The sequence below is a fragment of the Papaver somniferum genome, chromosome 9 (assembly GCF_003573695.1).
Source record: "Papaver somniferum cultivar HN1 chromosome 9, ASM357369v1, whole genome shotgun sequence".
In the NCBI taxonomy this organism is placed as follows: domain Eukaryota; kingdom Viridiplantae; phylum Streptophyta; class Magnoliopsida; order Ranunculales; family Papaveraceae; genus Papaver; species Papaver somniferum.
The window spans coordinates 14,132,304-14,156,894 of NC_039366.1; the positions used below are offsets into that span (position 1 = coordinate 14,132,304).

Below are 24,591 nucleotides of genomic sequence, written 5' to 3' on the forward strand. Positions count from 1 at the left end.
AAGTTCATTTCTCAAAGAGCGAAGAGATTGCTCTTGGTCATCACATACTTTTTGAAGAATACTAAGTTGTTGCGAAGATATCGCCATCTTGTTTAAATAAGTTCTCTTCTCTTGGGATAAGGTTTTATTCTCATCTGATAAAGTTTTCATCCCTAAATTAGCTTTAGTTAAAGAATAAGAAAGACGAGATACTTCATTACTTAATAAATCTTGTCTTTGAATTAATTGGGTATTTTCATTGGTAAGATTATTTATATGATCAAGAGAATATGAATAGAGTTTATCTAATTGTTATATTGATCCATCAAGACACTAGTGGAAAACAGATGTTCCGCGACCGTCAGGACAAGTCATATATACGAGTTATACGACCATTTCCAACCGTCTCTGTTGGGGTCTCTGATAAAGCGCCGCTGTTTTGTACGACCCTTAGCCGTGGGTCTCAAATAACGACGGATTTTAAGGGTTACGAGGTACAGACCCTTAGCCGTGAGTCTCATATTTAAATTATAATATAAAAAAAATATAAATTCAGACTTGCTGAAATGCCTGAATGGCTAAATCTGAAATAATCTGACTGGAACTCAAAGTTAAGTCAAATGAAACTCAAAAATAGTCAAGTCAAAGTCAAGTAAAATGGAACTCAAATGAAATACAAATTTAAACTCAAACTTGAGAATTCCACATTCATTCACTTTATCCATTTGGTTTAGAATTACACAAAAAAGATGAAATTTTGGCTCAATACAAAACATGTCCAAGCTAGGTAGCTAATAAGTTCTAACAACAAGATGCTAAACTAATAGACAATAAGCTAAAAACAACATGTTAAACAACAAAACGATAAGCTCCTCCGATGACGATGAACTTAGCCAATACTTCATAAATGATATCAAGTAGAGCATCCATGTGTTGTGTCCCTGGTTCACATACGACAAAGAACGTCGTTCCTGCAACATACACCAACCACCAATACCATAAATGTAATGTTCAAGGTATAAGGATCATGTAAACAACAGTTGGCTCATTAGTCAAAATTAATATCTGTAGCTGACAGGGAAATCGAAGGCAGATACAAAGAAATGGGTTGAATCCTTTGGAAACTCATGTGTTTTTATTTTTTGTAAGTAACGACATCACAGGGGAACAATAGATCATTCTAAGGCAACAGATAAAACTCAAAATCAAATCACAAAAGGAGGTTCAAGTTTTGTTGTCAACTCACATGTGTGGGCAGGGGCAGCTACATTCCAATCTACCAGAAAGTAACACCAGCTACATTCCAATCTACCAGCTACATACATGCCGTCAAGATGTTCTTTGTAAATTCCATCATAAAGATGACAAATCTCCATAATCAGGTACAGTTTACCCTGCAAAAAACCACAAGTAAAAGACGACAAATCTCCATAACTGAGTGCATGTTTTCTCATAAGTGCATATTGAAGACTAAAGACAATAGGCTCTGAATTGAAGACTGAGATTTAAGGTAGACTTACTCCACCATCAAAAGCAACAGGCTTGCCAAAACGACTCAATTCCGCCTCTAGTTCAGCAATACTTTTATTAATTATCGACTGGAGGCCTGGGATGCGAGACTTGATTACAGTTCCCAAGTGCTGCAAAATCGACCATTATGCATCAGTTTGAGTATGAAATAAACCAAAGCTCATAGATAACCAAGTATAATTTTAGGAACAGCCAGACAACACGAGTTTTCGCATTGCCAATCTTTATAAATTGCAACCTAGGTCACATATAACAAACCCCTGATATTAAAAATGTACGTTAAGATGAGGATGGTCTAAATCTAGACAACGAGATTTACAAGTTAAATAGAGTATACACAATCGAAAGAGACACTCTGACATTTTAAATAAATTTGGGAGACAACCCATTTAACATGAAGAATTCCTAGCTTATCATCAGTACCCAATGAAATTTATTTTGTATTTGAAATAAAAACCATCCATCCCAAGCCGTAACAGCCATCATATTCTATGGAGACATTCGCAGTATTCCCCATTTTAAAGACAAACAAGGAACCAATCCACAAGCTACGATACTCCTACCCTATACCACTTGAATATCATTGCAGTAGTTTGCCAAAATAGGACTAATCAATCTACCATATAGAAATTTAAAAGATAATCCTAGCTACCAGTTTGGACTAGCTAGCCATACCACGTTCAATCTGGCACGATATCATTCTCAAATTCTAGTCTTCTAGTCGTTGATTATACATGAATCCCATAAACTAATTAATTCCAATTTATATATAAAAAAATGCATTTATAAGATATCATGTGGCAGTATAAATATAGACCCAATAGTTGGCAGAATACATGTTACCATATCCAGGACCGACATAGCCTTGGTTAGGATACATGTTAGGATCTTGAGCAGCTGAAACATATCCATAGCCTCCATTGTTTTTGTCCACTGTAAACCACAAAAGCACACAGGTTACATCGCCAACAATTCCAAACGAAGGCTTAACATGATCAATTAAAAACCCAATTTTAGCATCAACCCCTGACTACTATAACCCAATTTGAGCAACAATACCAAGATGCATGTTCTTGTCAAAAGACGGTTCTAACAACACAAAAGTAATGACAAGAAAACCACACATCAAGGATGTATCAGTACTTTGTATAATATGTAATATGTTGTGCCTGCTTCCTACTTTTACGAACCAAAACTCAAGAATCGTGACCCATCCCTAAAACCAAAACCGAATGCACTTAGGCAAGAAAGAGCATTTGATTACAGATATTAAACCAACAGACAAACATTCTTTGTTGAAAGTATACTTGTGCTCTGTTATAAGCATACGTTAGACTCCCAAAACACTAGCTATGGCAACTCCTGCAGTACCCTGTAAAAATATATTACAAAGTCAGATCAAAGATGAATTAAGGATCAAAGATACCAAAGCTAACACGAGGACACCCCCAACAGCTGCAGAACCAAACTCTATACAGGTGGTCCCCCAACATACTACTAATCCACTCAGGTTCTTTCCACATTTTGGAGTTTATTAGATGGAATCCCATGATTCACACCATATATACATCAACAAGGTTTATAAAATCTATACCCTGCAAAGTCACTTGCAAACCATAAATATCTGACAAAGCTCAGTAATATCAACAGACCCCAACAGAACCAAAGTGACCAATCACAGTTTGGAACAAGGTGGCCAACAAAAAACCCACCATTAACACTATGAATACTAGAACAAGGTGGAACATGTGTTTCGTAATTATTTACCTTTGTCGTGAGAACAGTTTGGACCATGCATATGCATTATAAAGTTGATAGTTCGAAACCCGGAACATCTCCGTCAGCTTGCCATAATAAATGACCATCACTTATGGCTTGGGAGTTTTCTTTACCATACACATCAAACCATGAATGTCTTACACAAAACGAAAAGCTTCCTGCACAAGATCAGATAACAAAATTCAGATAGAGAACCGAGGTAGTTTTTTCCACGCAAATACTTGGACTATGGAACTAATTATTCTCCACATACCTGCCAAAGTTCAATCTCAATTAGTCAGGTATGTCTTTCTGGTCCTTGTATTTGTTAAGATTTGCAAGATGGTTTCTGATTATGTCGCAAAGCCTACAGAATTCAGTTGTTCTCTTGTGCTTCTTACAAAACTGGAAGACTCGGTGTGCAGTCATCATTACAATAGAGAGAAATATTACATTCAAACTCATCAAGACTGAAAAATCAAAAATGCCTAAGAGATAAAAAGCGGTTGAAAGGAGGTAAACCTAATTAAAATATCAGATGGCTTACCGCGTAGAATGCTTCTAGTTTAGTGTTGTTACGGAGAATTTCAAGAACCATTCTGTAGGCCTCTAACCACAGAGTAACAAGCTCGCGGTCAGATATATCCTTTCCCTTCTCTACACCAATATAGCTCAGCATCAAGTCTTCAGGCCTCTTATCCGCTTCCAAGTCATCAATGTCTAGAGCTTCTTCTAAAGCCTCTGCCTGGGTCTTTGCATTCTCAACTTTCTCTGTTGAAAGATGCAAAAATGGTTTGATCACCTCTTCCAGAGAACCAACATTAACTTGTTGGCGTACAATCTGGTACTGAATCAGTCCGTTCTTTGCAAACCGACCTCTCCTCATATCATACTTGTCTACAAGAAAATTACTTTGAAAGATTAACAAAGTAACACAAAAACCTAGTCAACTTGGATTAAAAATCATCATTCTAAGTCATATTGGAACTAAGAATAACATCATACTAATCAAATACTAATATACGTACAACCACTGAAGTATTCATTTTATAACTATCATGTTGTTAAAACAGAAATCCCGTTACATTTGACATCAACCAAAACAAAATTACTTCGCAGAAAACAGAACGTGCTTGTACATTAACATCACCAAACCAGTAATCCTTTCACATGAATTGAGACAAAATCAGTTAAAATTAAACATATTACTTCATTACCTAGACCCTAATACATGATCAGTAGACTAAATCTAAACAAACAAACCCCAACTTCAGTATCATAAAAACAACTAACACCACCCAAATACCAAAATCAGATAAAACTTTTACCTGATGAAGATGTTCCTATAAGTTATCTGTCTGACTGAAATCAAACAACAAATACCTGAAATCAAACAAATACAAATAATGGTTAAAACCCAATGAAGACAGCCAACCAAAAAGAAAATCAAGTTGAAAGAAAAGAAAATAAAATAATTAAAACTCAAATGTTGTACCTGATCAAATTTGTAAAATCAAACCCTAATAACCGCACCAAATTGAGAAATCAACCTGAAATCAACCAATAATCGAAAAAAGCTTAAAACCCAACGAAGAGAATCAACCAAATCAACAAAAAATAAATAAATTAAAACTCAAATTTTGTACCTGTGAAGTTTGCAAAATCAATCCCTAATAATCGCAGCAAATTGAGAAATCAACCTGAAATCAACCAATAATCAAAAAATGATTAAAACCCAGTGTAGAGAATCAACCAAATCAACAAATAAAGTTATAAGAAAAGAAATAACGATAACTTGAATTGAAACCTAATTGTACCTGATGTTGTTTGAAAAACCAAACCCTAACTTCACTAATGGCCAACGGTCTAACTACAAGATCGATGTTGTTTTTGTGCTGAAGATCGGTGTTGGTGTTGTTCATGGATGTGGTAGATAGATGATTTCTTTGAAGGTAGTCGGTGGTGGTTGGAGGGAGAGGGAAAGACAAGCTGAGGAGTGAGGAGTGAGTGTGAAGAGGAGAAAAATGAGGCGTAGATAGAAGGAGAAGATATCTTTATCCTCGATAATAACGAGGTCTCTTCTTTCCGATCCAGCCATCCATCTCATCTCAATCAATGGCTCAAATCTTAAACATCTACAGCCGTTCATCAGACATCTAAAACAGTAACTGCAATGTACACCTGCGGGTCTCTGAATTGGAGTTCCAAGAGGGATACAAGGGTAAATAAATTTTGTTATTCTGAGACAGCTTATTAAGCTCTCGGATATGGTCCATTTTCTTATTATATCAGATACGGTTATTTATGGTCGGCGGTCCAACTACCATTAATGAGTGTCTCGGATGTGGGTAGTTAAACACCCATTTTCCACTAGTGAGATTTCCTTATCAACACGGGCTTCTTCAACAGCAGATTCAAATTGATATCTCTCCATTATTCGTTTCTGGTTTAAAGCTTAACATGCGAAAGAGGGATTCCAAGGATAATTAAATATGGAAAGGATAAAACCATTAAAAAGGCAAATTAAAGACAAAGATAAGAAAATCATACCTCTCAAATCATCATTCTTCTTGCGAAGATTATCACGATACAGTAAAACATTCTGAAGTTTCTGATTTTCGAGACGAAGAGCATTACATTCTTTTTCCAAAGCTGTCTGCGAAGCAGCTCTGTCAGAACCCAAACGCTTGCTCAGAATTTCGCAAACATTAGACTTGATAGGATCAATAGAAGATTTCTTGACATCATCCAGAACTTCAGATAAAACTTTGAAAGAAATATTTATCCCTTCCACAGTTTCTTTCGAAAGAGGAAGAGATTTAGGTAGAGAACTAGTAGAGATAGAAGGTTGAGAAATATTATCAATGGGAAGAAAAGAGGTTTCATTCACAGCAGGATCAACAAGGGGAGATTCAATCATTGAGAATTCAGCTGAAGATAGGAAGTCTGAGGCAGCGTTTTCGCGAATTGGAGATAAAGGTTTATCTTGCGAAGATGTCGCAGAAGATTTAGAATAGATGAGTAAGTGGAAGGGAACAGAAGTTGGAACAGTTTTAAGGTGGAGAGATTTCTTGAGAGGTTTATTAACATCTTTATCGCCCTGTGAATTACAATCCAGATAAGAAACAGAGGAAACAATATTGTTATTAGAAAAGGATAATGTTTCTTACTACCTTCTCATTCCCAGACTTTATCTTATGTGCAACAACCATATGCTGCGATTTGGGAATGTTAGGGTTCTGAAATGTAAATCTAGTGTTGGAAGCGCTTTTGCTGAAATAACAAGAGTATGGGAATCACATAAACAACATCAAATAAGGAAATAAACAAGATCAATTTCAGAAGAAAAAAGAAAACTAACCTTGATGAATCCATGGAAGACAATAGCAGGGAGATTGTTTCGAAGAAAATTACGAACTATGAACATCTGCAGAAGAAATAGTATGAAGATGAAGAAGAACTTAAAAAGATTGAAGAATAAAGAAGAAAAGTTGCAATAATGGAATTTGCAGAAGAACGATGAAGTTGCAGAGAAAATAAAAAGAAAGAAAAAAGATAGTGAGAAGGAATATATATATAAAGGGAATTTCTCCTCTAGAAAATAAACACGATTAATACGGAAAGATATAAGCGGTTAAAAAGCAACGGTTACAAAAGACGTGTCAAGAAATAAATGGAAGAAAGAATACGTGTGATAAATGCAGAAGATGAAGAGGAGAACATCTGCGACATTTCTCACATCATTCTCTACTTTGCAGAGAAGATATGAGAAGAGGCAAGATGTAGGATCAGAATCTCGCAATGACAATGTTTCAGCGAAATTATCAATGACACAGCACAACAGCGTCGCAGAACAATTTCAGAAATGATAAAATAGATGACGCCAGCTAAGATCACGAGAAAGATATGATAGTCCTGCGAAAATTAGAAATTTTACAAAATTAACATTTGTAAGGTTGCGAGAATGTCGCAGACCATACCCTAAAATAAAGGACAGATTAGCTGTCATCCACTATGTATTTTCTTATAAATAGTAGTTCGAGTTGTAAAGAGAGAGGGATATCTTTTTTGAGTAAGAAACAAGTAAATAGGATAGAGAAAGTCTAGACCACAGATCATTCTTGATTTCTTTATCTTTTCTTGTATGAATATTCAAAGACTGATTAATAAAATTAAGAGAGTAAACCTAAAATGAGTTGATTAATAATGAAATCATATGAGAGGTGTAGTGTGGGATTTCCTGCAACTACAACAGAGAAGGTTATTAACTGTTCTTCTTCACTAATCTTTTGTTTCTTATGAATTTTCATCAAGTTATTAATTGATTGCCTTTCGCTCACATATTCTGAAAGTATATATCACGAAAGAATTGAGGAACTTGAAGCTGAAAAAGAGGAACTCGCAAAGAATCTTTCTTCTCGCAACGATAAGTATTCTAGATTAAAGAATCAAATCAAGATCACTGTTGCGAACTTTAAGAACGATGATATGCATTTTCGCAATCAAACTATTCAAATGGTTTCTGATGACCATAGTATTCCTCATTCTGATTATCCTTGTCTCTTGGAGGAGATCCCAAAGAACATTCCTAGTCTGACTATTTCTGATAGCAAAGCTGATGATGAAAATCTGATGGTTATGAAGGTTCTGATGGAGATAAAAGTTCTGATGCAGGCGAAGAAGGTAACAAGTCTGAGGAAGATGATGAAGGATCAACTAAGAAGTAGTCTTTGTTTCTTTCTTTAATCTTATGTAATATTTGTACATTTATTCATCCTTTCTGTATATTTGCGAATTCTTTTGGTTCTCCATATTCCTTAATATATGAGTTTCTTTCATTTTGACTTGCATTCATTAAAACAATTCTTCCTTGCAATATGGTTGATCAATATAATCATTAATTTTTTAATTTTTGCGTAAATCTATCATGTGGAGACAAATAACATTTTCTAATTTCATTCATTCCCATACTTGCCTCTGTTATTTGTATCCAAATGGGAGATTTTGCATATTTTTCTTATTTTGTGCCTCAACTTCGCAGTTGTTTATGTATAATTTCGCAATCATATGCAAAATGAATTTTGATTCTTTTCAAAATCTCATCCCTATGTGGTCTTATTTTTCCTTCCTAGTTAAAGGTCTTATTATGCCACCTCTTGTCTTTGCGACAAAATCACAGGACGTCCTTGAACTTTCATGCAAAAACCCATTGATCTTGCCTTAACTATTCTCTTTTATGGCCTCTTCAGGAATGTTGCGACAATATAACAGGCCTAAATATTCTTGCGAAAATAAAGCCCCATTACATTGCCGTCTTGCGACGAAATCGCAGGACGTCTTCACACTTTCATGCGAAAACCCATTGATCTCGTCTTATCTTTTTCTTTAGTATTATTGCCTCTTTAGGATTGTTGCACAAATATGACAAGCCTTAATACCCTTGCGATTAAAAAGCCTCATGACATTTGCTTCTTAAGACACTTATCAGCTCCCTAATGGAGGGTGCCTCCCTTATCTCCCCCATGGTTGCCCCTTCAAGGAGGCGTACTTCTACCATACAAGGTTAGCTCCTCCCATCCAGTCTTAACAACAACCACTTGTTTTCGCAGCCTCTAATCCCCTTTACCTATAGGGTTTATGGTTACGAGACTGCACCCTAAGTGGGATTTTCTTCGGGACGAGTGCAGTATAAGCCAAGACTTGTCAAGAATGGCAAGGTACGCTCCAGACGCCCCTGGCACTCTTGACTCAACCGTGTACCTCGACGCCTTTATCAGATTCTGCACTCCTTGGGAGAATCCTTATTACCTTAGTCGCCCAACCTAAGTCATATGCTTAAGCTGAGAATCCAAGGTGCCTCTCCCGGATGGGATTTATTGACCCCAAATCTCCATGACTCAGGTTCCGGTGGCGGTGTAGCCTTTCCTGAGCCATGCAACAGGTACCCCCTTATATGACCTACTTTAGGTCTTACATTTGCCTCTTGCGAAATTGTATTCGCGAACTAGGGTGTACGCCATAAAGGTTCGCCCCTTTCTTTTTTGTCATTGTTCTCTGATTTTATTTTGTAGAATTCATTATCTCTGCGAGATTCTTGCACATCATCATTTAGTATTTTCATTTTGGAATCTCAATTTTGTCATTCAATAAAATGTATTTTTGAGAATTTTATTTATTGCGACAGTGTCGCAACAAATCGATCATTCATACATTACCTTTGCTATCCTTTGCTTCTTTGTTATTTTCTTCTACTGTTTCATTGGTTGTGGTATGTTCACCATTTTTTATTCTGAGCTAGCATTAGTTTCGCAACATCTCTTCTTCTTTTCTTTCGATTGCATCCACCATCAACCTCACACTTCTTTGTGTCTTTTTGATTTTGTGTCGCCAACTTTCCTTCTTGTTTGCTCTTCCTTCGCAGGATTCTACCGCAGTTTCGTAACACCTCTTTCCTTCAACCCAATCTCCCTTTATGATTCCTACACCGCTGGGGGGAGGGAATTTGATGCACTGGTGGAAAGTTGAAGCTACACCTAGAATCCCATGCAGCCAAGGTCTAACAATTAATGCATTGTAGGGTGATTCTACATCAACGACACAGAATAGGATTTCAGAAGATATTCCCTTCAATGGAATTCGCATAATAACCTCCCCTTTAGGCTTGTTGGCAGTACCATTAAAACCATATATCTTATATGTTGATGGTATAAGATCATCATCTCTTCCTCCCATAGTTTTATAAGTATGATAAAATAAGATGTTCACAGAGCTTCCAGTATCGATTAGGATCTTATTAATTGCTCATGAATCTTCAGCTTCATCATCCTCATCTTCTTTCGGTTTTGGATTAATTTCTAATTTTACTACCAATGGATTATCATGTACCTCTTCACCTTCGGGGATTTCTTCTGCGGTAAAAGAAATAATTTGTTTCTGCCATTCTTCTAGTGGCGAGATTTTCGCAATATTCATAATTTCTCTTCCATCATTATCTCTTGTGAACACTCTACTCAAATCATTGTCATGAAAATCTTCAATTGTCTTGTATGAATGTACGATAGAGTGACATAATAGATTCTTTGCTTTTGCACCAACTTCTATGAAGAATGTTTCCTTCTTTTTCATCGTGTTTACTTTGTGATGCTCTGGTAGTGGTGGCAATGGTTGAGATTGTGGGTGCCCTACCAAAAAGTGGTTTAGTTTTCCTTGATCTATCATTCTCAGAATAATTCTTTTTACATTTCTCCAATCATTTGTAGTATGTCCATGAAAATGATGATAAGAACAAAACTCATGACTTCTGTGGTTTGGATGTGGTTTCGTTCCCATGTTCCATGGTGTTGGTATATTCTCCATCAAAATTATAGCTTCCCATATTTTCTTCACACTTGCATTTAGAGGTGGCATCTTGATTTCTTCTCATACCACCTTGTGACCTCCTTGTCCTCTATTATAGTTTTTTCTTTGACCTCCATAAGTTTCTTGCGGCTGATCGAGTCTTTGAATTTTGTTATTTCCACCACGATTGTAGAAATTTCTTTCTCCTTCATACTCCTCTTGATCTCGGCTTCCCATAGCTACCAGTTTATGTTGATTGTTGCCCGTCACCTTTTCTTGTTGTACTTGCGAAGTGCTCGCCACTGTGTTTCACTAGTGGAAAATGGGTATTTAGCAACCCACATCAGAGACCCTCATTGACTGTAGTTAGATCGTTGACCAAAGATAGCCGTCTCTAGTTTGGTAAAAACACGGAAAAATTCCGAGAGCTTAATAAGCTGTCTCTGAATTAGAAATTTTATTTACTATTTTGCCATCATGGAACTACCGGTTCGACGACCCTCATCCAGCGATTTAAATCTGGTAGTTTCTGAGCCTATATATATCTCGTTATCTTTGTCTCTCTTCACTTTGTTCACTTCACCCAAACCCTATAGTCGCAACAGAAAACGCCTTTTCTATGAACACCACCATGAACCAGAGTCCACCATGAATTTGTTCATCTGAAAATCTAATAGATACTCGATAAACCTTCCACATCAATGAATCTTGTGAAGTTAGGGTTTGATTTTTCAAACAACATCAGGTACAGTTAGGTTTCAATTCAAGTTCTGTTTATTTTATTTTCTTATAACTTTATTTGTTGATTTGGTTGATTCTATTCACTGGGTTTTAATCATTTTTCAATTATTAGTTGATTTCAGGTTGATTTCTCAATTTGGTGCGGTTATTAGGGATTGATTTTGCAAACTTCACAGGTGCAGAATTTAAGTTTTAAAAAACAATTATTTTCTTTTTGTTGATTTGGTTGATTGTCTTCATTGGGTTTTAATCTTTTTTGATTATTTGTTGATTTCAGGTTGATTTCTCAATTTGGTGCGGTTATTAGGGTTTGATTTTACAAATTTGATCAGGTACAACATTTGAGTTTTAATTATTTTATTTTCTTTTCTTTCAACTTGATTTTCTTTTTGGTTGGCTGTCTTCATTGGGTTTTAACCATTATTTGTATTTGTTTGATTTCAGGTATTTGTTGTTTGATTTCAGTCAGACAGATAACTTATAGGAACATCTTCATCAGGTAAAAGTTTTATCTGATTTTGGTATTTGGGTGGTGTTAGTTGTTTTTATGATACTGAAGTTGGGGTTTGTTTGTTTAGATTTAGTCTACTGATCATATATTAGGGTCTAGGTAATGAAGTAATATGTTTAATTTTAATTGATTTTGACTCAATTCATGTGAAAGGATTACTGGTTTGGTGATGTTAATGTACAAGCACGTTCTGTTTTCTTCGAAGTAATTTTGTTTTGGTTGATGTCAAATGAAACGGGATTTCTGTTCTAACAACATGATAGTTATAAAATGAATACTTCAGTGGTTGTACGTATATTAGTATTGGATTATGTATGATGTTATTCTTAGTTCCAATATGACTTAGAATGATGATTTTTAATCCAAGTTGACTAGGTTTCTGTGTTACTTTGTTAATCTTTCAAAGTAATTTTCTTGTAGACAAGTATATGATATGAGGAGAGGTCGGTTTGGGGGTGTCCTCGTATTAGCTTTGGTATCTTTGATCCTTAATTCATCTTTGATCTGACTTTGTAATATATTTTTACAGGGTACTGCAGGAGTTGGCATAGCTAGTCTTTTTGGGGTCTCATGTATGCTTATAACAGAGCACAAGTATACTTTCAACAGAGAATGTTTGTATGTTGCTTTACTATCTTCAATATGCTGTAATCAAATGCTCTTTCTTGCCTAAGTACATTCGGTTTTGGTTTCAGGGATGGGTCACGATTCTAGAGTTTTGGTTCATCAAAGTAGGAAGCAGGCACAACAGTATTACAGATTATACAAGTACTAATACATCGTTGATGTGTGGTTTTCTTGTCATTACTTTTGTGTTGTTAGAACCGTCTTTTGACAAGAAAATGCATCTTATAGCATTTTGTGTTTTTCTCTTTCCTTCAAACACTAATTTCTACTTACCCTGTTTTAGTTACAGTACTTATGCAAATATTTTAACTTCATTGTATTCTGGTTGTGCGGGAACCAATATCTGTTACACAAATTGTCTGAGAAACTGCTGCTGTCATGCAAGAGTTTACTCAATCTGGGTAAGAAATTATTCAGAAACCTACTCAACTTTGTTAACTATTGGAGTTTTAAGTCAATTTAGATTTGAAGTTTGAAATCGCATAGAGCAATTGCTATAATGGATTACAGTATTTTTGACTAGCATAATGTATTTTTATGGTCTTATGGTTAATTGCGAAATTTTTTTACAAGCATCACGTGGATCCACGCCTTGCTAAGTTGTTTAAGTTTTCCTCTCATTGTAGGTATACTGATGATATGGAGCTTGAAGATGCTACTCACACGGCTATTTTGACTCTGAAAGAAGGGTATTCTTTTACTTATTTTTGTATATTTAGTCTAGGCAAGAAACTTGCATTTACTTGGTGAGTGCACCTGATTATTCACATGTTTACTCTACGCCTCTATCTGTATGCTTTGACTAAGTATCTTGTGTCTGGCTCTGCATCTAGAGAAAGTGTACGATGTAACATGAGTTCAGCTAAAGCTGCTCTAAAGAGTGACACTAGGGAAAGTGTTTTCTTATTAGCTAACTAGGACTTGTGTATTGTTCTGAACTCACGGATTCATATTGCAGTTTGAAAAAAAAAACTTGTCAATTACTAGATAGATAAATGTTTTTGTTTACTTCTTCGTGGGTGCTTGGAATTGATGATAGGGGCTTTACTACAAATGAGAATGAAGCTCCGTCAATTTTGACAACTGTTGGAGATGATGAGTATTGGAGTGGAGAAGCTCAGGTAAGGTTTCATTATATTTCTTCTTACATGTCTCTTCTAGTAGATTCCATATTTGTTATGTTAGATATTTTACTTTCTTTTTAATTTCATTTTCTACAATTGGTTATCTTTCCAAGGGAACGAGAAATGGGGATACACGTACGTGAATGAACTTGACCAACACCTTATAATTCAACTGGTGGAAATCATGTAGCTCCCCTGCACACATGTGAGTTGACAACAAACCTTGAACCTCTGATTTTGTGTTTTCCTGTGCATCTTAAAGGCATTGTATAGTCAGAACCTTGACAACTAGGTACTTATTTGGGTCAAATAGCATGCTGAATCTTACCTCACACGTGACCTAGATTAGGTTATGGTTATGTTTGTAGTTTAAAGTTATGGTTGAGTCACAGAGAATTTGTATGTATGGAAATGATGCAGGAAATAAGTTTTTAGTATTGTTAATGATGAGGTTGTTGAATCTGGTGGTAGTAGTTCAGGGAAATTGAGATAGCAGCTATGGGTGGATTGGAAAGTAAGCTGAGTTTATGATTGTATATCACAATGAGTTTTGCTTGGATTGTATAAGTTGTTCAATTGATCTGAATTATAGTTGTGGTCTTGATTATTCTGGTAGAATGGAAATGATTATGGTTTGATCCCTGCAATTAATGAGCCAATTGTTATCTACATAACCTATATGTCAAAATACCTCACACATGTGCTTTCAGCTACTACCCATTGCTAGAATGTCTGTCAAATTACCTCACACTGTTGTACATGACCTATATCTAGTAACTTATTTTGTTCTACCGTGTATTATGAACTGAACGAAGTCATTGTACTGTTGATTTTCTTTGAAGAAAGTCGCATGTGAACCAAGGACACAACACATGGATGCTCTGCTTGATATCATTTGTGAAGGATTGGCTAATTAAGTTCATTGTCATAGGAGGAGCTGAATTATCATTTTGTTTTTCATCAGTTGTCTATTAGTTTAGCATGTTGTTGTCAAAACATAGTTATCTTGGACATGTATTCTCTGAACTCAGTAGTTCATCTTTTTTGTTTAGTTTTACACCCAATGGATAAAATGAATGAATGTTAAAATTCTCAGTTTGATTATAAATTTCAGTTAAATTTGAAGTTGCACTTGAATATCAGTTAAATTTGAGTTGCATTTGAATTTCAATTAAATTTGAGGTTGCATTTGAATTTCAGTTTGATTTGACTTGACTGTCGTTTGACTTAACTTGACTTGACTGTTTGACTTAACATGACTTGACTGTTTGACTAAAATGCCAGTAAGATTAATTCAGATTCAGACATTTCAGCTGATCTGAATCTGTATTTTTTTTATATTATAATTCAAATATACGACCAGTATTGCGGGTCAACATCTAATTACTGTAAGAAACGGTCTCTGTTCAGAGACCCACACAATAAGGGTCGTGCAATTAAAAAATGCTTTATAAACGACCCATTCAGAGAACCCTAGAACAGGTCGTTTAACTCGTATATATGACGTGTCCTGGCGGTCGCCGAATTGTTGTTTTCCACTAGTGTTTATTAGTTTGGGTAATAAACTTGCATTCGCTGTTTGTGAACTGATGTTCGCAACCGGATATGATTCCATTTCATTTTTCCTTTCCCCTAGAGCAATATATTCTTCCTGAAGTTCTCGCAATTCAGTCATCGTGATTGTATTCTTGACTCTGAAAATTTGGATATACAATAGGTTGGTTGCAAAAATAGCATTGATAAATGATAAGATAAGATATCTCTCATCTACACGGCCAGCCATTTCTCTACACATAGTCCTCCATCTTTTAGTTATGTGCTTCAAACTTTCGCCAATTCTTTGTTTTAATCCAAAAACGTCTTCAATACCAGGTCACGAAGAATTATTACTTATATATGCCCCCAGGAATGTAGTCTGCAAATGATTGAAGGATGTTATTGTATTCTTTGGTAGACCTTCGAACCATTTTAACGCCTCCCCTGTTAAGATGGATGCGAAATACTGGCATAATACAACATCATGATTTTCCCATTGCAACATGCACCTCACGTAGGATTTAATGTGTTGAATTGCACAAGTTATTCCATCGAAAATGCTGGTTAATGGGGGCAAATTGCATTTCGGTGGTATTCCTCCTAGTTGTACTTCCCTTGTAAATGGAGTTTTCGCACCTTCTTCTATAGCTTCATCCAATTGTCTTCTGCCTACTTCTCCTCTATTATTTAGTATTCCTCTAATTTCTTCTAATTCTTTTAAGATTTGTTTATTTACACCTGAATTTTGATCCATTGGTCTTTTTAATTTCGTCTCCCTTCTTTTGCGATCATATCTTTCTTCTCTCGCGAAATTTTGCATTTCTTCTTCATCATCTTCATCTCGTCTTCTTCTGCGATTCTCTTCCTCATCTCTATCTTGAATTCGCATATGATGATGTCTCTCATTTTCCCCTCCATAATTTTGTTCATTTCTCATCAATTCCATTCGCTGTCTTTCAGCCATTCTCTGTACTCTATCATACTCTTCATTGATATTACTGTTATTCCGATTTTGTGTTCTTTCTCGATTGTCGTGATTGTTCTGGCGAATTGTTTCCTGAAGCTCTTGTTCTTCCATTTCTGCTCTCAATCTTTCACGTTCACAAATTAAACGTGTTTTTTCAGCATAATGTCTTTCAATTTCTTCTTCGATTGTTTGTTGATTTCTTTGAGCTTCTATCTCATGTAAAATTCTCCTTCCTTCCTCTTGATTCCCTTCGCCATCTTGATTATTTTGTCCCTGACGTTGTCCGTTCTCTTGATTTCTATCATCCTTCCTATCATCAAAAGTTTCATTTTGTGGAACGTAACGATCATCAGTCCTTTCTCTAGTTTTGCGATGTTCTTCATCAGGATTTGATATTTCTTCTTGAATATTATTTCCGGCATTAATTGTGGGTGAGTTTCGCCTCATCTGTCTTCTAGTCGATCTTGAATATGATTTTGTAATACTTCTCGATCTTCTACTCTGTAGTCTCATATTTTTCATCCTCAATTCGTGATTTTTCCTTGTTAAATTCGCACGTTCTTCTGCCTCAGCTCTTCTTTCTTCATGTGTTCTTCGTCTCAACGTTTCTAACGCTCCAATTTCCTCATCTCCATGAATTATTCCTTCATCTGCTTCTTGATTTCTCTCTACATGTCTATGGTTTCTGGTTTGTTGTTCTTCTTCTACTTCTTCTGCTGAATTTGATTGCCAAGTGTGTATACTCACCCTATCAGAATCTGTATTCCTTCGTTGTACTAGTGTTTGTTGAACTGGTGGTTGAATTTGATTTTCTCTATTATTTCTCATTCTAGTAGATTCTCCCATATCACTTCTTTCCCTTCCAGCAATTCTCTTGCTTCTTCTAACAGTAGTTGGTTGTTCTGATGTATTTCTTCTTCTAGCCATTTTTTCAATATTAATGAATTGCAAGAGATTATGTAAAATTATTAATCAATCACTCCAAATCTTCACAAATCTCAATATTAATCATCAATTTTTTCTAGAATAATCTTCAATCTTCAATTACCCCTCCCTGTTTCTAGCGCCATTATGTAGTTGCAGGAAATCCTACACTACACCCCTCACAAGATTTCATTAGCATTCAACTCATTTTAGATTAACAATCTTAATTTTATTGATGAATCTTTGAACAATTTTACAAGAAAAGATAAAGGAATCAAGAATAACCACTGCTCTGGATTTTCTCTCTCCTATTTACTTGCTTCTCAATCAGAAAAGATCTCTCTCTTCTTTACAGCTGATCGGCTCTTTATATATAGAATTTTACATAGTAGAAGACAACTAATCTAACTTTTATTTTTGGATATGGCTTGCGACATTCTCGCAACCTTACAAATGTTAATCTCGCAAACTCTCTAATTTTCGCAGGACCATCAAATTTTTTTTCTCATGATTTCGCTGACGTCGTTTATTAATTCGTTACTGAAGTTATTTTGCGACGTTGTTGTGTTGTGTTGTTAATAATTTCGCTGAGGCATTATTGCTGCGAGATTCTGATCCTACATTGCTACTTGTAGAAAACTTGACATTGCCGATCATTCGCATAATTATGTTATTTGAAAGATTCAGGAGTTCTCCTGAAACGGTTACTCTATCCCCATTGGTAGATTTCTTTATCAACAGCTGAACTAAGCTATGGATCTCATGTCTTCGGATGTGGTGATGTTTCACCAGAGCCTGGCCACCGAGTAACTTCGACATCAAAACCTTTTTCATGAAACTCCACAAGGTTCCTGAAGGAGCGAAAGCGAAGCCAGATGAGTTGTAATTGATGTAATTGACGGCTATGGTTACTGGGCGTGATGCAAAGTTTAGTTCGCTGGTTGTGAGAAATTCTTTTGCTAATTCAGGAGAAGAAACGACCATGCATGAAATGGAACCTAGGCCAAGATAGATCAATGAACCATATTGGATTGAGAGTTTGTGAAAAGATCGGTAAGGGACTGCAGAAATGAGATGCATATGACCAATGATTGGCAAGGATATGGGACTTGGTGGGAGTCTGCGCCCTACTCGTTTCTTGAAGTGAATACGATATCAAGCATAACCAACAGAGAAATGAAGAAGGCAATTGCACAAAAGAAGATGTTAACCGCCATTATCAATTCACAGCAAGAGTGGAGCATAAACTGCAAGTGATCAATAACTACACAGAACAGTCTAATGTGTATGGAGATAATTTCAATCAAATAACAAAGGCTATTTAGTTCCTGCTTTTAATGTGCAATAGCTACTTCCTAATTGCGAATAATGTAACAGGACCTCATTCAATTTGTCGCTGATATTTGTAAATGGTGATTTAAGAGCTAAGTTAACTGAGGCAATAGGTGTCTTGTCTCTAAACGGTGATTTAGAAGCTCCTCATATACTGGCAGCCGATGTGTTGCATAAATGAAGAACTTTGAGTTCGGAAGAATGCTTTAAGTTAAGATATACTTGAGCCGGCAACTCAAAATGTGAATTTGCCCGAATTCGCCCGCTTACTTGACAAATAAAAGTTGTTCCCCACCATAGTAGTACGATGATAATATTATTTGGCAAGTTGCTCATTTCCACATGGAGTTGTCTTCGTTTACCTGATTAAAGAGGATGCAAGTGGTCCAGCTTTAAATAAAAAGTAGGACCTCCAATATAAAATCATAGAAAACGTGAAATTGGTATTGGCGTGCGCATTAGGCTGACTGGCTGAGTTTATGCAATACGGGATTGGCCCTTAACTTAGATGCATTCTACAAGGCGGAGACTAAGCTTATTGAGGGACAACTTCGCCAACTAGTCATTTGCCTACTTCTAACTTTGACTAAAGTCATGGAAAGTTTATCTTTTATTTTTATTTACTTTTTTTTTGAATAGGAGAGAAAATACCATACATAATTACTAATTAACCTAAATTAATTGGCCATTAATTTAGTTTTATGAAGCACGAGTACTTCAATATTTCTGACGCATCCGTTTTTGTCAAGGGAATCATTGGAAATTCCCGGCGGGTCATGTTATTTCTTGCCATAATTCTCTCGATGTCAAGCGTAGGGAAACTTTTTCAATTCCCCGTTTTTGAATTTCAACTTTGTCATATCGCGTCTCAAATTCCTTATTTGCCTCAAACGGACCGATGTAGAAATTTCTTCTTGCTCATGCTCATTGTATTTAGACCTCATATATATATAAACCGTATACTGGAAAAATACTTGTTGCTCACATTCCAAATGGTAGGGAAATAGCTCAACACTTGGATTGCGATATTGAATGTCTTATATTTGTTTTAGAACCACATTTTTAAACAATCTATTTTTTTTATTCCATATCTTATCCAGATTCAACTTGTTTGAGTATGATTTCACAACTGAAACCTGTTTTCTCACATGTACACACGATACATGTTGACTTAGCCACCAATCCTAACCGTTTTTTTTCAAAGCGAATTTAATGATCGTGCAAACGAATAAATATGTACATCCAACGAATGAGAAAACTTGACTGAATCTCAAAAATCACAATATTGCAACCAATATTTTTGAATACACAAGTATGTGTATGTTAAAAAAAAAATGAAGTGAAATTATTCATATACAATCTGTCCATGAAGTATTGCAGACCGCCCTCTTCACCCACATGCAGAAACCTGATCTTTCCTTGTTTTTCCTCGCATCCCGTGAAATCAAATCACCACGAAGAAGTTGAGGTCTGCAAAATAGATAGACATAAAATTTCTGAAAAATCCATTATTCCAAGACATAAAATATGCAGGAAATAGCTAGTCCAAAATCCATTAAAATTAGTGTGTTAGTTGGTCCTGTTTTTAATAGTCGAAAGCATATTTAGTTAGTCGGGTCATAGCAGAAGAGAAAAGTGCCCACATATTTAGTTGGTCGTATCATATTATAGTGTGTTGGTTAGTCGAGTCACAGTAGTGTGTTTAATTAGTTAGATCATAGTAGTCGGGATCGGGATCGTTGGCAATTTCCAGTGTTTTATTGGTCGGGTCAAATTAGCCGGGGCCGGTTAAGCAATTTGTTTTGTTAGTCGGGTCAAATTAGCCGAAACCTACAGCCCGGCCGTGTCCGCTTAAGCAATTTCCAGTGTTTTATTAGTCAAATCAAATTAGCCGAGATCATCTAAATTCTTTTGGAAATTAACATTTAGCGTTAGGATTAACCGTTTTTAATTAGAAATTTAAGTTTGAATAAGAAATCTAATTATGCTAGGGTACTAATTAAATCTGAGACACTACATAATTAGTGTTGCAACCGTGCAAATCTAAGTTTCAACTGACTTCAGGAGTTCATAGAGCTCGTATGAGCTAATAACCATTTGCAAGCTATAACATGTGCTTGGAAGTAGCTTTGCTCCATGAGTTGCGGTATCTGCAGCAAGTTATGGCAACCAGACAGTTCAAACGTGTTACCGTAGTACCGAATGTCCAAAGTACAATGTAAACCACGTTGGACTTTGGATTATCTCATTATTGTCTTTGAAGTGGCAAATTATTGATGTGGGCAGCTGTTTCTTTTTTTTTTTCCAATGTGCACCACAACTGATTTGAGAATTTTTTGAGTTTGAGAGAGAGAGACAGAGAGGATATGATGGTTTAATCCTTCGGATAATAGAAGTGCGCAATGGTGTCTAAACTTTAAATGACCCCTTTTTTGTGTTAACTACCTAACTTTAAGTTTTCACGTAAGATGAATGTTGTTTTTAGCAGGTTTAATTTTGAGCTTAAACAATGGAATACTCTTGTGGGATCTTTTCAAACTGGAGTTTTGAAGATTACATGGAATGGCACTTGAACCATTGCTCTGTATCCTTGTATGTTAGTTGGGCACTATCCCGCATGTTATTGGGAAATACCCAAATTAGGTGGTAAGCGCTAACCTTTTGTTGGGGTATATATTTAAAAACATAGTTTTGTAATAATATGCCAAAGTTAGAGAGATAGTATGGTGGCATTGTTTTGAGCTCCCACACTATAGGCATGGGTTCAATTCCCACCCCACACAATTTCACTAGGGTATATACTATATATTATATTACATTAGTCCGGGAGCGGGGCCTTGGGGTCTTGGGAGGTCTGCTGATCCAGAAACAATTTTTTTGCTGTTTTTAACTTAAATTTTCAAAACGTATTAAGATAATTATATCATGATTAATTACAGTTAATGTTGAAATTTTAATACGGCCGTTTTTTTGCTGTTACAAAGAAATTTAATTGGCATTTAATCGAAAATTAATTTTCCATTAATTCCATTGATTCTTTTTGATTATAAAAAAAAAACTGGTTTCTGGAAAAAAAGATAGAACGTTATTTTTATTTCGTCAAGTTTTCTGAGCAAGTGTTGTTGAAAGAGTTATTATTGATTCGATTTCTCAGTGCAGAGAAATCGAAAGAGATAAGCTGTTTTATCCCATAGGGTTTCGACAAAAAACTGACTGCTAGCACAATCAAGAGGCAGAGTCGCGAAACACCTTAAAGATAGCGACCTAGTACGCGACTCAGCGGTTTCTTTGTGTTTGATTATAGTGCTTTGTTTCCAACAATTTTAAGGTGTTTTCTGCTATGGAGAATGAAAAGAAGCGCGTTGATGATACCAACAAGCCTTTCAAATTTGAAGGGTTGCATTTCAGAAGATGGAAGCTGAAGATGTTCTTTTATCTCAAACTGATGAAGCTGCATATGATTGTGTCGAGTGTTCATCCTGGAACCCTGGAACCTGCTGCTGATAAGACTGCTGCTGTTGCTGCTGCTGGTGCTGCGGTGGTGCTACAGATCCACCTCCTACCGGTGGTGTTGAAGAAGTTGTTTCTCAAACTCCCGAGGAAAAACAAAAGGCCATCGACAAATGGATCGATAATGACTTTGATTGCAAAAACTACATTCTTAATGCATTATCTGACGATTTATATGAGTATTATTCAACTTTTGAAACTGCTAAAGATGTATGGGATGCATTACAGAAAAAATATGACACCGAGGAAGCGGGTTCAAAGAAATATGCTGTGAGCCGGTATGTGAGATACCAAATGGTGGATGATAGATCAGTTGTTGCACAGGCTCATGAACTTCAAAAAATTTACCACGAAATTGTGGCCGAAGGTATGAAAACTGATGAACAATTTCAAGTTTCTGTAATGATTGACAAGTTACCACCTAGCTGGAAAGATTTTCGTAATACTTTGCGTCACAAGACTAAAGAATTTTCTCTTGAAAGTTTGATTGTTAAGCTCAGGGTTGAGGAAGAAGCTCGGAAACAAGATAAGAAGGAAGAGATTCTCATTGTTTCTAACAATAAGACTCATCCGAATTTAAAACCTAAGAAAAGGGATATGAAACCTAACCCGAACCAGAAGAAAGGAGGAAGGCCTAATCAAAACAAGAACCAACACCCATCGAAAAATGGACAGAATTCCAATTCTGAATTTCTTTGTTATATCTGTAATAAACCAAACCACATGGCTAGGAATTGCAGATTTAACAAGGAAAAGAATAACGCACAAGCTAATGCTGTGGGTGACGTTATAATTGCCATGGTCTCTGATCCAGAGTTCTACATGGTTGGTGGATCTGATGGGTGGTGGATAGACAGTGGTGCTTCGCGTCATTGTTGTTTTGATAGGTCCATGTTTAAGACTTATGCTGAAACCAAGGACAAGAAAGTGTTATTGGGAGACTCCCACAGCACTATGGTGAAAGGTTCTGGTACGGTAGAGTTGAAGTTTACTTCTGGGAAGACACTCATGCTGAAAGATGTCCTTCACACTCCAGAAATGAGAAAGAACCTTGTTTCCGGCTATCTTCTCAACAAGGCTGGGTTGTATCAAACTATTGGGTCTGATATTTACACTATAACTAAGAATAAGAATTTTGTAGGAAAGGGTTATGCTACTGATGGAATGTTTAAGCTTAATGTTGATGCTATGAATAAAATTGATTCTTCTGCTTATATGGTTTGCAATTTTAATGTTTGGCATGGAAGGCTTTGTCATGTGGGTAAAAAGTTAGTAAATAACATGAGTAAGTTAGGTGTCCTCCCTGAATTTTCTGAAAATGATTTTGAAAAATGTGAATACTGTAGTCAAGCAAAAATAACCAAGACTTCACATAAATCTGTTGTAAGAGAATCGAAACCACTAGACTTAATACATTCTGATTTGTGTGAATATGAAGGTATCCTAACTAGAAATGGCAAGAGGTATATCATGACGTTCATTGATGATTGTTCTAATTATACTTATGTTTATTTGTTGAGCCATAAGAACGAAGCTATTGAAAAGTTTAAGATTTTTATTGCTGAAATTGAAAATCAATTTGGTAGGAAAATTAAGAGATTTCGTAGTGATAGAGGCACTGAATATGATTCTTCTCCTTTTACTGAAATTTATCAAACTAATGGCATTATACATGAAAGAACTGCACCATATAATCCTCAAATGAATGGGAAAGCTGAAAGAAAGAATCGTACTCTTACTGAATTGACTGTTGCTTGTTTGCTTAGCTCTGGTGCTGCTTCTCATTGGTGGGGTGAATGTTTGCTGACTGTTTGCCATGTTTTGAACCGCATTCCTAATAATAAAACCATGATATCTCCTTATGAACTTTGGAGAAATAGAAAACCTAATGTCTCTTATTTTAGAGTTTGGGGTTGCTTAGCTTTTGTTAGAAAACCTGATCCTAAAAGACATAAGTTAGAAAGTAGAGCTTATGAATGTGTTTTTATTGGTTATGCTCAAAACAGTAAAGCTTATAGGTTCTTTGATATTAATAATAAGGTTATTATTGAATCTATTGATGTTGATTTCTTTGAAGAGAGATTTCCTTTTAAATCTAGAAATAGTGGGGGTAATAGTGGGGGTTCTTTATCTAGTGTTTTACCTAGCTGATTCTGAACATAGATTAGAAGAACCTAGAAGTGCAGAAACTAGGATCACTGAAGTTGAACCTAGAAGAAGTAAAAGAGCTAGGACTGACACAAGAGATCCTGATTTTGAATTTTATGCCGTAGAGGAAGAACCTTCTAATTTACAAGAGGCGTTCAGTTCTGCAGAGTCTAGTTTCTGGCAAGAAGCTGTAGATAATGAATGGGATTCTCATATGTCTAATGGAACTTGGCGTATAGTAGATTTACCTCCTGGTTGTAAGCCTATAGGTTGTAAATGGGTTTTGAAAAGGAAACTAAACCTGATGGAACAATAGAGAAGCACAAAGCTAGACTGGTTGCTAAAGGATTTAGGCAACGAGAGAACGTAGACTTCTTTGATACTTATTCTCCTGTTACTAGATTAACATCTATACGTGTTTTGATTGCTGTTGCCGCTGCTCATAATCTTGTTATTCACCAAATGGATGTTAAAACTGCCTTTTTGAATGGTGAACTAGAAGAGGAAATTTATATGGAACAACCTGAAGGTTTTGTAATTCCTGGACAAGAACAGAAAGTATGTAA

The 24,591-nt window shown here is 35.9% G+C and overlaps 1 protein-coding gene and 1 pseudogene across 1 annotated transcript; both read right to left on the bottom strand.

Annotated features, from left to right (window-relative positions):
- The window catches only part of LOC113311427, a 29,399-nt pseudogene extending 11,209 nt beyond the window's left edge, over nt 1–18,190 (bottom strand).
- On the bottom strand, nt 808–3,689 carry LOC113314319 (dynamin-related protein 5A-like). The gene is made up of 6 exons (XM_026563113.1): nt 3,542–3,689; nt 3,277–3,446; nt 2,353–2,442; nt 1,500–1,619; nt 1,226–1,373; nt 808–950 (listed from the first exon to the last, which is right to left on the bottom strand). Coding segments are annotated over exons 2-6 (387 nt in total). The 5' UTR covers nt 3,304–3,446; nt 3,542–3,689; the 3' UTR covers nt 808–948.
- Nucleotides 18,191–24,591: the final 6,401 nt, after the last annotated feature.

Excerpts from the sequence above, each read along its gene's own strand:
- LOC113314319 (XM_026563113.1), bottom strand. The coding sequence starts at position 3,303 with ATGGTCCAAACTGTTCTCACGACAAAG. Across the intron at positions 2,443-3,276 it reads AAACTGTTCTCACGACAAAG|TGGACAAAAACAATGGAGGC; the intron begins GTAAATAATTAC and ends TGTGGTTTACAG. Across the intron at positions 1,374-1,499 it reads CTGTTGCTTTTGATGGTGGA|GGTAAACTGTACCTGATTAT; the intron begins GTAAGTCTACCT and ends GGTTTTTTGCAG.